The sequence below is a fragment of the Myxocyprinus asiaticus genome, chromosome 3 (genome assembly GCF_019703515.2).
Source record: "Myxocyprinus asiaticus isolate MX2 ecotype Aquarium Trade chromosome 3, UBuf_Myxa_2, whole genome shotgun sequence".
NCBI lineage: Eukaryota > Metazoa > Chordata > Actinopteri > Cypriniformes > Catostomidae > Myxocyprinus > Myxocyprinus asiaticus.
The window spans coordinates 61,139,054-61,152,481 of record NC_059346.1 but is presented as its reverse complement, the minus strand read 5'-3'; the positions used below and the strand labels follow the sequence as shown (position 1 = coordinate 61,152,481).

At 47.3% G+C, this 13,428-nt stretch overlaps 1 protein-coding gene across 1 annotated transcript in view; it reads right to left on the bottom strand.

The window, feature by feature from the left end:
- hip1rb (huntingtin interacting protein 1 related b) overlaps positions 1–13,428 on the bottom strand; it is a 126,607-nt gene that overhangs the window by 7,857 nt on the left and 105,322 nt on the right. The window contains exons 27-29 of the mRNA XM_051672335.1: positions 4,841–4,941; positions 4,493–4,598; positions 4,156–4,279 (exon numbers count right to left, since the gene is read on the bottom strand). Of these exons, the coding sequence (XP_051528295.1) occupies positions 4,156–4,279; positions 4,493–4,598; positions 4,841–4,941 (331 nt within the window). The remainder of the gene's footprint in view (positions 1–4,155; positions 4,280–4,492; positions 4,599–4,840; positions 4,942–13,428) is intronic.

The window sequence follows — 13,428 nt, the reverse complement described above, 5'->3', positions numbered from 1 at the left end:
TAAGAGTTTCTTGCATTCCTTGAATCGATCGCGTTTCTCTCGACGAATTCGCGAAGTCTGGGAACAAGAAAATGCTATGGTTCTTCCAAGAAAGCCTTCCTCAAATCATATCACTTTATTGTCACTCAACCATATACACAAGTGCAACAGTTGGTGAAATCTTGGGTGCAGTTCAAAGCAACATAGCAGTCATGACAATGATGAGACTTACCAATAACAATCTACAATAAACATCAGATTTACACAACACTAATATACACACAATGGCTCAACAAAATATACAAATAATAATATACAATGTACAGTATACAATACACACAATATACAATAAAAATAATATATAAATATAAATGTGCAGTAAGGTTGTATAATGTTGTATTGACATTCAGGCTGTCGGTTGATAGTCAGTTGCCAGTGTGTTGTTAAGAGAAATATAATTATGACAGTCCAGTGTGAGATTAATAAAGTGCAGTGCTGATATATGTTGATCATGAGTGATCAAGAGTTCAAAAGTCTGATTGCTTGGGGGAAGAAGCTGTCGTGAAGTCGGCTGGTGCGGGTCCTGATGCTGCGATACTGCCTGCCTGATGGTAGCAGTGAGAGCAGCCCATGGCTCAGGTGGCTGGAGTCTCTGATGATCCTCCGAGCTTTTTTCACACACTTTTACTCCTTGCCTCGCGTAACACGAGATCTTTATCGGATGATCTCAGGAATTTGGCGGAATTGATCGGGGCCTGTCTCCCTCCGCGGATCTCCGAGCTGGGACCCTGTGAGCTCGCTCGATTTCCAGCTTATGGCCTGTTATGTCGAGCAGACTCGGGAAGAGCCCATCTAGGAATTTTACCATATCTCTGCCTTCTTCATGCTCAGAAATTCCAACAATTCGGACATTGTTTCGTCGATTACGATTCCCAAATCCTCCAGTTTTTCCCAGACGTGTTCCAAATCTATCTTGGTCGCTAGCGGATTAGCAGCTAAATCCCTCTCCGATGACTCCAGATAATCTATCCGTTTCTCGACGTCCGACAATCTTGTAACCTTCTCAGAGAATTTAGTCTCCATGGAAGTGATCGATCGATGTATTACAGCAAGATACTCCCAAGTCCGCAACAACCTTCATCAGCATTGCTGACACATTCATCAATTCACGCCAGATTTCTTTCAGTTCACCGTCTGAATTGAGTCTAGGGCTTTCGGCCTGTTTCTCAGGGGAATCAGCCAGAGCACGTAAGTGTCTTTTAATATCTCCAGAGCCCGAGGATTTTGAATTCTTTGTCATATTGTCTTCCTAAAACAATTAAGGATCAGGGTGTATCGACTCTCACCGGTTTGTGACACAAATATTATTAAAACTAGCAAAGTGCGCAGAGCTCGCCATTCACACGTCCGACCCTCGCATGGCACCCATGAAACCCCCCGGTAGACAGCATCATTGATTATAATGGGTTTCATTGCTTTTGACGTGACTCTCACGTCTGGTGTAGACAGGGTGTGAGTGTTAACAGTTGTGCTTGAGATGAACAGTTCAATATATTTAATATATTGTTGAGATAATTCATTCTCTTCCGACTGAGTTTAAAAAATGGCTCTATTCGAGGGGCTGCATGATGTTAGCCAATCATAACAGTGGGCATTTACGTTTAAGTTTAAAGGAGGCACTTAGGCCAAAACTGAGTGTTTCAGACAGGGGGCCAGAAACAGGGTAAATTATGTTTTAATGCAAAAAAACTTTACTAACATTAGCAGTGGACCTCAGGGAAGATAATAAAACTATAAAAAAAAGAGCATTTCATGACCCCTTTAACATGAACAATACTTTAACAGCATTTATTAATTTTTCTAATGTTAATTTCAACACATAGTAATACATTTTTAAAATCAAAAGTTGTATACACTCTCTGAGCAATTTATAAGGAACACTATGGTCCTAATAAAGTGCCCAACATGGTCTTCTGCTGTTGCAGCCCATCTACCCCAAGGTTCGACGTGTTGTGCATTCTGAGATGCTATTCTGCTAACTACAATTGTACAGAGTGGTTATCTGAGTTACCATAGCCTTTCTGTCAGCTCGAACCATTCCAGCCATTCCCCTTTGACCTCTCTCATCAACAAGGCATTTCTGTCTGCAGAACTGCCACTCACTGGATGTTTTTTGTTTATAGGACCATTCTGAGTAAACTCTAGAGACTGCTGTGTGTGAAAATCCCAGGAGTTCAGCAGTAACAGAAATGCTCAAACCAGCCTGTCTGGCACCAACAATCATGCCACAATCAAAATCACTGAGATAAACTTTTTCCCCATTCTGATGGTTGATGAGAAAATTAACTGAAGCTCCTGACCAGGACCTTATTTGCATGATTGTATGCATTGCACTGCTACCACATAATTGGCTGATTAGATAATCGCATGAATAAGTAGGTGTACATGTGTTCCTGATAAAGTGCTCAGTGAGTGTATGTTAACATTAGTTAATGCACTATGAACTAACATGAACTAACATTGAACAACTGTATTTTTATTAACTAACATTAATAAAGATGAATAAATGCTGTAAAAAAAAATACTGTATATTGGTGGTGGCGTAGTGGGCTAAAGCACATAACTGGTTCAATCCCCACAGCCACCACCATTGTGTCCTTGAGCAAGGCACTTAACTCCAGGTTGCTCTGGGGGTATTGTCCCTGTAATAAGTATACTGTAAGTCGCTTTGGATAAAAGCGTCTGCCAAATGCATAAATGTAAATGTAAATATTGTTCATTGTTAATTCATGATACCTAATGCATTAACTAATGTTAACGAATGGAACATTATTGTAAAGTATTACCAAAAAAACTATTTGCCAATGTGATAAGAAAAATAAACTTAATTCAAGATACACTATATTGCCAAAAGTATTCGCTCATCTGCCTTTAGACGCACATGAACTTAAGTGACATCCCATTCTTAATCCATAGGGTTTAATATAACGTCGGCCCACCCTTTGCAGCTATAACAGCTTCAACTCTTCTGGGAAGGCTTTCCACAAGGTTTAGGAGTGTGTTTATGGGAATTTTTGACCATTCTTCCAGAAGCGCATTTGTGAGGTCAGACACTGATGTTGGACGAGAAGGCCTGGCTCGCAGTCTTCGCTCTAATTCATCCCAAAGGTGCTCTTATCGGGTTGAGGTCAGGACTCTGTGCAGGCCAGTCAAGTTCTTCCACACCAAACTCGCTCATCCATGTCTTTATGGACCTTGCTTTGTGCACTGGTGCGCAGTCATGTTAGAACAGGAAGGGGCCATCCCCAAACTGTTCCCACAAAGTTGGGAGCATGGAATTGTCCAAAATCTCTTGGTATGCTGAAGCATTCAGTGTTCCTTTCACTGGAACTAAAGGGCCAAGCCCAGCTCCTGAAAAACAACCCCACACCATAATCCCCCCTCCACCAAACTTCACAGTTGGCACAATGCAGTCAGACAAGTACCGTTCTCCTGGCAATCGCCAAACCCAGACTCGTCCATCAGATTGCCAGATGGAGAAGCGTGATTCGTCACTCCAGAGAACGCATCTCCACTGCTCTAGAGTCCAGTGGCGGCGGGCTTTACACCACTGCATCCGACGCTTTGCATTGCACTTGGTGATGTATGGCTTGGATGCAGCTGCTTGGCCATGGAAACCCATTCCATGAAGCTCTCTACGCACTGTTCTTGAGCTAATCTGAAGGCCACATGAATTTTGGAGGTCTGTAGCGATTGACTCTGCAGAAAGTTGGCGACCTCTGCGCACTATGCGCCTCAGCATCCGCTGACCCCGCTCTGTCATTTTACGTGGCCTACCACTTCGTGGCTTCCACTTTGTTATAATACCACTGACAGTTGACTGTGGAATATTTAGTAGCGAGGAAATTTCACGACTGGACGCTGGAATTCACTGAGCTCCTGAGAGCGGCCCATTCTTTCACAAATGTTCGTAGAAGCAGTCTGCATGCCTAGGTGCTTCATTTTATACACCTGTGGCCATGGAAGTGATTGGAACACCTGAATTAAATTATTTGGATGGGTGAGCGAATACTTTTGGCAATATAGTGTATCTTGTTAGATATTTTCACTGGAAAACAAAATCCTGATTAAGACAATGATTTTTGTAGTCACAAGCCAGTGTGATATCACACTGACCTTTATCCTCGATCTGCCCCTGTCCGGTCTTGGTGGATGCTACCACATTAGCAGCCTTCTCATTAACATTACGCGAGGCCTGCTGAAGAACACTTAGCTTCTTACTGCCACGATCTGCTTTCACCTTCACATGAACAGAAAAACATGCCATTCAGAGAACATCACAAGTGCGAGAGTGACAATTAAAGGTGAACTCAGTAATATTTAACATTTGGGTGAGCTTAAATGGGTCACTTAAATCAGAAAGGACCATCCTGTGAATTATGTAAGCAATTTAAGTATTACAAAACGACTCATGAAAAGGAACAATTCATTAAACAGTGAGAAAAAGTGGAACCTTGGAGGCTGCAACAAGCTGTGCAGTGCTAGCAGCAATCTCATGAGAGCAGACGATCAGTTCCTCATACTTTCCAGTGTGCAACACCACTTTATCAGCAGAATCACTGTTTGGAGGGGGTAAAAACAGATGTGTTAAATGCAATTTTTGCATAGAATCTTCAAATACTGTTCCTGTACTTCAACCAGTAAAGGTAAATGCAAATGTACTAAACTATATGCAATGCGGATGACAAAAGTACTGGTAATGGTATTTCAGTTTTTGCTTTTGAAATTGACATAAAGAATCATCAAATAATAATTAATATAATTAACGAGTAGTACTTGGACATGTAGCTAAAATACGTACACCATCTGTGTTGCACCCCATCCAACAGCTTTAGAAGCAGAAATAAGACCCTCTGTCCAGCGAGAGTTACGAGCATAAAACTCCTTTATTGTGGCTGCACCCTACAAAGAGAACACAGAAGCAATTAATGTAATTAATTAAACTGAACAAAGCCCATGAAGAATTATGCAATTTATGAAATATTATCAGAAAGACAACAATCAAATATACAAATGATTTAAAGTAATTGTGGGAAAACATGATGAAGTGTTTATTTCATTTATGGATAAAAATCAAAAGGTTGAAAAAAAATTGAAAATTGTCCTTGCAACTCTATGGACATTGCTCAGATGGGGTTTCATTTGGGCTGCGTTCCACTTCAATTTGTATGCCCTTCCCTCACTAACATCCCTCTGTCTCATGGACTCAGATGTACATCATTGCTTACCAGTTGCGATTACAAGTGCCCACTACTGGCGGAATTATTTAGTGATTTCTGCACCTGAGAAGACAACGTTTTCTGAGACCAATTGCATCAATCTCAGAAAAGGTTTAGATTCAGGTAAAGTTTAGTTGTAATTTCAGAGTCTTATGTATAAATCTTTTCTGTTAAGAATTCTTTTTTTATTGGAATTAATTGTTAAAAAGGATTAATCAAGGTTTACAAAAATGAAAATGGTAACATTACAATAAACACATAGGCTATAGCAGTGTAAACAGTCAGTTTAAGGCAGCTACAAGTATTATGCTGTTAAATCTCAATATAATTTTCTGAACTGCTTAATTGATCTAACTTCACTTCCATCATACAAGAGTTCTATGGGCATAGGGTAGGTTAAGAGCATTGTGGGATATAGAGCTGCCTGAAGCGTGGCTCACTCCCTCGGTCACAATCGAGGGGTTGAGGGTCTGTAGGCAGAAACTTCCCTCGCCCACTTAAAGGGATCGTTCACCCAAATAAAAAAAATTTTCTCATCATTTACTCACCCTTATGCCATCAAAGATGTGCATGACTTTCTTTCTTCTGCGAAACACAAACAAAGATTTTTAGAAGAATATCTCAGCTCTGTAGATCCATACAATACAAGTGAATGGTGATCAGGCTTTGAAGCTGTAAAAAGGAGATGAAGTCAGCATAAAAGTAATCAATAAGGCTCCAGTGGTTTAAGCAATGTCTTTTGAAGTGATCCAGTTGGTTGTGGGTGAGAACAGACCAAAATATACAGTGATGTGAAAAAGTATTTGCCCCTTCCTGATTTCTTCTATTTTTTTTGTATTTTTCATATTAAATTGTTTTAGATCTTCAAACGAGATATAACATAAAACAAAGGTAACCTGAGTAAACACAAAATACAGTTTTCAAATATATATTTTTTTTATTGAAGCAAAAAAGTTATCCATATCTATATTACCTATATGAAAAACGAACTGCCCCCTTAAACTTAATAGCTGGTTGTGCCACCTTTAGCAGCATCAACTGCAACCAAACACTTCGGATAACTGGAGATCAGTTTTTCACAACGCTGTGGTGGAATTTTGGCCCACTCTTCTTTGCAGAACTGCTTTAGTTCAGCCACAGTGGAGGGTTTGAGCATGAACTGCTCGTTTAAGGTCCTGCCACAGCATCTCAATCGGGTTCAAATCAGGACTTTGACTAGACCACTCCAAAACTTTAATTTTGCTTCTTTTGAGCCATTCAGAGGTGGACTTACTCCAATGCTTTGGATCATTGTCTTGCTGCATAATCCAGTTGCGCTTGAGCTTCAACTCACGGACTGATGACCAGACATTCTCCTTTATGATTTTCAGGTAGAGAGCAGAATTCATGTTTCCCTCAATTATCGCAAGTCACCCTGATCCTGAAGCAGCAAAGCTTGCCCACACCCTCTGCGTTCCAAACTGGATAAATCAGCCTCCGAAGGGCACTTTGAAAGGAGAACAATCATGATAGTTAAACTGTATTTTCAAGAAGAATTACATAAATAGTGAGTTCCCAATTACTTTTATTTAAGAGCCCCACAATTTTCATTCCTCCAATGCTCTCACAGTGGATGGTAAAGACTTTGAAGGGAATAGGGAAAAGAGATGATCACTTCTGAATGGAACACATTCACCATCACACTACCACTACCATGCTTGACCGTAGGTATGATGTTCTTTTTGTGGAATTCTGTGTTTGATTTACGTCAGATGTAACGGGACCCCTGTCTTCCAAACAGTTCCACTTTCGACTCATCATTCCACAGAACATTCTCCTAAAATGTTTGAGGATCATCAAGGTGTGTTTTGGCAAAATTCAGATGAGCTTTAATGTTCTTCTGGGTTAGAAGCGGTTTTCGCCTCGCCACTCTTCCATGGGTGCCATTTTTGGCCAGTGTCTTTCTGATAGTGGAGTCATGAATAGTGACCTTTTTTGATGTGAGAGTGGCCTGCAGTTCCTTGGATGTTGTCCTTGGCTTTTTTGTAACTTCCTTGATGAGTCATCGCTGTGCTCTTGGAGGAATTTTGGAAGGTCGGCCACTTCTGGGAAGGTTCACTACTGTGCCAAGTTTTCTCCCTTTGGAGATAATGGCTCTCACTGTGGTTCTTTGGAGTCCCAATGCCTTTGAAATAGCTTTGTAACCCTTTCCAGACTGATGTATTTCAATCACCTTTTTCCTCATCATTTCTGGAATTTCTTTCGACCTTGGCATAGTGTGCTACTGGGTGAGACCTTTTAGCCAACTTCATGCGGCTGAAAAGTTCTATTTAGGTGTTGATTTGACTGAACAGGGCTGGCAGTAATCAGGCCTAGGTGTGTCTAGTCCAGCTGAATCCCATAATGAATGTAGTTTATTAGATTTGGGGACTTAGTAACTAAGGGGGCAAATACTTTTTCACACAGGCCCAGTTGGTATTGGATAATGTTTTGCTTCAATAAATAACATTTCATTTAAAAAGTGTACTTTGTTTTAACTCAGATTGCCTTATGTTAGATTTTGTTAGAATTTTTTAAACAATTTAGGATGAGATATACACAAAAACAGTAGAAATCAGGCAAATACTTTTTCACAGAAAAGTAACTCCTTTTTCACTGTAAATCTTGCCATTACACTTCCACTGCTTGATGTATACGCAGAGCGCTAGATGGCAAAATAGGAAGTGCAATTGAGCTTGAAATTATGATAGCCAAGGAGACTGCTGTCAAGATGTACAGTGAGACATTAATTAAACCACTGGAGTCTGATGGATTATGTTTATGCAGACTTTATCTCCTTTTTGGAGCTTCAAATGCCTGATTACCATTCACTTGCATTGTATGGACCTACAGAGCTTAGATATTCTTCAAAAAATCTTTGTGTTCTGCAGAAGAAAGAAAGTCATGCACGTCTGGGATGGCATATCTGGGATGGCATGAGCTAATGATGAGAGAATTTTCATTTTTGGGTGAACTATCACTTTAACGAAGTGGAACGGACTTCCAAAATGGCTTAGGGTAAGCTTAGCGGCTTAGGGAAGTTTTGTTCCCTATCTGTCACTTACTCGACGTTGGTGTCGATGTAGTGACACTAGGGGTCACTCTTGGGAGCCCGAGACACCTCTGGTCTTTGATAAAAGGCCAATGAAAACTGGCGAATGGTATTTGCATGCCACTCCCCCGAACATACGGGTATAAAAGGAGCTGGTATGCAACCACTCATTCAGATTTTCTCTTTGGAGCCGAACGGTCATGCTCACTGAGCTGAATATTACTGTTCATTCACCTCTGCTGGATCTGACGGCGCATTTCAGCGGCTTCTCCCTCCTCTGCACTGGTGCACTGCAGAGAATGCCCCTGGGCGCTTCGGCAGAAAAACTAGAGAGTATATTTTCTGAAAGAGCATTTTTCCCTTCTAAAAGAGTATATATTTCTCTAAAAGAGCGCACACACGGAACGTCTTTTTAAAGACGCGTCTTTTTAAAGATGCTTTTCCGATTGTGTGTTATTCCTGGTTGTGCTCGTTATCTCTCGCCTTCTAACGGTCACGATCACTGTCTTTCATGTCTGGGCACTGCTCACGCGGAGACAGCATTCGTGGATGGTCATGTTCTCATTGCGAGAATATGTCCATGGCAACGTTGCGGTCGCGGCTCGCCTTCGTAAGAAAGCGAGCCACCCCAGAGGCTCCCGCCTCGGTCCTTTTACCCATGGGTCTGAGACCAGCGCGGCTAGCACTGGGGGCGATTTGGGGACCCCAATGGGACCGCCTCCGCCGGGTATCCCCCCGCGGACCTCCCATTCCCCAGCATGCTCGTCTGCCCCGATCGGGCTTCCGGGTGAGTCCGCCGGCTCGTCTCACGAAAGTGATGAGCTCTCGAGCGCAGCATCGGAGAGCGGGCTTGTCCAGTCAGAAGCCTCAGCTGGGCTCCTCCCTTCGGGGTCGATCGCCCAGTCACAGGCTGACGCGGAGATGATGACATGCTTTCCCGGGCAGCCGCGAGCGTCGGTTAGAGTGGATTTCACCGCTCTTCCCTGAACCCTCGTGGCTCGGTGATTGGTTCCTGGGCTCGCGGCGCTGCTCAAAGCCACGCCCCGCCCGTTCCTTTCTTCCTGGAAGTGCATGAAGAGCTGACAAGGTCGCGGGAGGCACTTTTTACTGCCCGGTCCCGATCTTTTCAGCTTCCCCGCTCTCACTACACTCGATGGTGGGGCGGCCAAGGGTTATTCGGCAATCCCCGGTGGATAAAGGCGCTCGCAGTGCACCTATGCCCGCAGAGCGCCGCCACCTGGCGCGAGTGCCCAAAGCCCCCATCCAAGGCCTGTAGGTTTACGTCGTCTCTGATAGCCAAGGCCTACGGTGCCGCTGGACAAGCCACCTCCACCCTGCATGCCATGGCTCTCCTGCAAGTCCGCCAAGGCGCTAAAGGAACTGCACGAGGGTAGTTCCGCCCCGGGATTGATGCAGGAACTGCGCTCGGCGACTGACCTCGCTCTCCGAGCGACGGAGGTCACGGCGCGGTCTCTCGGGCGGACGATGGCCACACTAGTGGTCCAGGAGCGCCACCTTTAGCTCAACCTGGTCGAGATGGGTGAGGCCGACAAGACACGATTCCTTGCTGCCCCCATTTCCCAGGCGGGCCTATTCGGCGACACCGTCGAGGACTTTGCCCAGCAGTTCTCGATGGTAGAGCAGTAGATGGATGCTAGCCGGCATATCCTGCCCCGGCACGGCTCAAGATCCCGCACCCCATCTACTCATCACCAAGGGCGTCCCCCTGCGGTGACTGCACCGGCTCCGCCGCAGCCCGCCCCTTCGGCCTGGCAGACGCCACCCGTCTCGCGGCCGCCCAGAACCCGTGAAAGGCTTCAAAGCGCCCTTGAGACGGGCAACGAAACCCGCTGCTCTGGAGCTGGTAAGCAGATCTTCTTTTTGTTACCTTTTTGCATTTAATTGCGCTGCATGCCCAAGTGGCTGCAGTACTCAAGAGCTCAGCAAGAGTGGTTTCCTTGTTCCCTGGGTCACGTATCCGGTGTGTACGGCTGGCATCACGACCACCGTCCACCACTCCATTTGGCAGGTTGGCGCTCCAGCGGCGGTCTCCCACCCTGAGCGCCCAGCTGTGGCACAAATCCGCCCCCGATGTGACAGTCTCCACGGGTCACGAGGACAGGCCTCTTCCTCCCCCGTCCCAGGCTGTTCCGGGGGTGGTCACAAGGAGCCAGGTAAGTGCTTCGATGTCCTTGGACTCAGCACGGCCACGACGTAGTGTGGCACCTCGAGCTCCGCCCCGCCGCGTGGCCCCACCTGCTGGTACATCCAATGACGTTGTCCCTTTGGTCCCCCTTGCGCGGAACTTGGACGCATGGCTTGCGCCTTCCAGTCCGTCACGAGGGCTGGTCCGGACCGTCCGACTCGGCTGTGCGATTCACTTCGCCGGGCAACCGCCCAGGTTCAGCGGTGTCCACTTCACCTTGGTGAAAGACAAAAACGCTGCTACCTTGCGCGGCGATCGCTACCCTCCTACGGAAGGACGCGATAGAAACTGTCCCTCCAGCCGAGATGAAGAAAGGGTTTTACAGCCCCTACTTCATTGTACCGAAAAAAGGCGGTGGGTTGCGGCCAATCTTGGACCTGCAAGTACTGAACCGGGCTTTACACAGACTCCCGTTCAAGATGCTGACGCAAAGACGCATTCTAGCGAGCGTCCGGCATCAAGATCGGGTCTACTGGCTCCAGACTTGAGTCCCGAGACGGGCATGGTGCCACGGGACACACCACGTGGCCATTACGTTGGTCTGTCACCATCTTTTCAGCCCTTGGACCAACCTCTCGTTTCTACGAGCAGGTGTTCCCCTAGAACTGGTCTCCAGGCGCGTCGTGGTCACGATAGACGCCTCCAAAATGGGCTGGGGCGCTGTTGGCAATGGGCACGCAGCTGCCGGCCTCTGGACGGGTCCGCGGCTGCGTTGGCACATCAACTGCCTTGAGTTACTGGAATTCTGCTCGCCCTGCGGAGGTTCCGGCCGTTGATCCAGGGCAAGCACGTGCTAGTTCGGACAGACAGCACGGTAGCGGTAGCATATGTCAACCGCCAAGGTGGTCTGCGCTCCCGTTGTATGTCACAATTCACCATCTCCTCCAATGGAGTCAGCAACCTCTCGGGCAACCTCAACTCACATCCTGGGCAACCTCAACACTTCGGCGGACGTGCCGTCACAACAGGTTACCCTCAAGGGAGAGTGGAGACTCCACCTTCAGGTGGTCCAGCTGATTTGGAGTCGATTCGACAGGCACAGGTGCACCTGTTCGCCTCCCAAGAATCCTCCCCACTGCCCGCTCTGGTACGCCCTGACCGAGGCCTTCCTCGGCATAGACGCACTGGCACACAGCTGGTCCCCTGGCATTCGCAAATATGCGTTTTCCCCCAGTGAGCCTGCTTGCACAGACCCTGTGCAAGGTCAGGGAGGATGAGGAGAAGGTTGTCCTGGTAAGCACCCTACTGGCCCGCCCAGACGTGGTGCTCGGACCTCACGCTCCTCGCGACAGCTCCCCCCAGGCAAATTCCCCTGAGGAAGGACCTTCTTTCTCAGGGAAGGGGCACCATCCGGCACCCACGCCCAGATCTCTGGAATCTCCATGTCTGGCCCCTGGACGGGACGCGGAAGACCTAAGCTGTCTCCCACCTGCGATGGTAGACACGTTCACTCAGGCTAGGGCTCCCTCTACGAGGCGCCTGTATGCCTTTAAGTGGCGTCTGTTCGCTAAGTGGTGTTCTTTCCGTCGGGAAGACCCCCAGAGATGCGCAGTCAGATCAGTGCTTTCCTTCCTGCAAGAGAGGTTGGAAGGGAGGCTGTCCCCTTTCACCTTGAAGGTGTACGTTGCTGCCATAGCAGCACACCACGACGCAGTCGATGGTAAGTCCTTAGGGAAGCATGATCTGATCATCAGGTTCCTAAGAGGCGCCAGGAGGCTGAATCCCTCCAGGTCTCGTTCCCTCATCGGACCTCTGTAGTTTTTCAGGGTCTACAGAGAGCCCCCTTTGAGCTTTGCAATCAGCCGAGCTTAAGACACTCTCCTTGAAGACTGCCCTCCTGACTGCGCTCACTTCCATCAAGAGGGTAGGTGACCTGCAAGCGTTCTCTGTCAGCAAAACGTGCCTGGAGTTCGGTCCGGGCTATTCTCAAGTGATCCTGAGACCCCGACCGGGCTATGTGCCCAAGGTTCCCACCACTCCTTTTAGGGACCAGGTGGTGAACCTGCAAGCGCTGCCCCAGGAGGAGGCAGACCCAGCCCTGTCGTTGCTGTGTCCGATGCGCGCCTTATGCATCTATTTGGATCACACGCAGAACTTTAGAGTCTCTGAGCAGCTCTTTGTCTGCTTTGGTGCACAGCGGAAAGGAAGCACTGTCTCCAAGCAGAGGATCGCCCACTGGCTCATTGACGCCATAACTATGGCATATCTCGCCCAAAACATGCCGACCCCGGTAGGGCTACGAGCCCATTCTACCCGTGGTGTAGCGGCTTCTTGGCCCCTGGCCAGAGGTGCCTCTCTAACAGACATCTGCAGAGCAGCGGGCTGGGCAACACCCAACACCTTTGCAAGGTTCTACAACCTCCGGGTGGAACGCAACACAAGCGGATAAGCCCGGGATAGCCGGCCGGGTGTATCGCTTGCACATAGCGCCTTCCACCTCCTTTTGAGCTGAAGACATGCGCTGTTAATTCCCAGTAGTGTTCACAAAAGTTGTTCCCTGGTTGACTTCCTCCGAGCCCTGTGGCAGTCGAGTTTTCGGAGAGACTCGCTGCCGGCCCAGTACACGCGCTAACTAAGAGCCCGGTTCTGGGGTAGGTGCTCCGCATGTGGCGGTTCCCTGTAAGGCTAACCCCATGCGATCTATATCTTCTGCTAATTCATTTCCCTGCTGGCAAACTGCATCTTCCTTGGGCAGAGCCCCTCTGCCCCAGTCTCCATGTTGTAGTAACTCCTCCCCCATTGGGCAAGATCTACCTTGAAGGCTCTCCACATGGTTGGAAAGACCATGTGATGTATTCTTCCACTTAAATATCCCCCCCTCTCTTGGGGCGAGGTGTGGTCTCCGCGGTGTCCTCCCCTTGGGAGGGACACCCCCCGACTAGACCTGGCGGCCC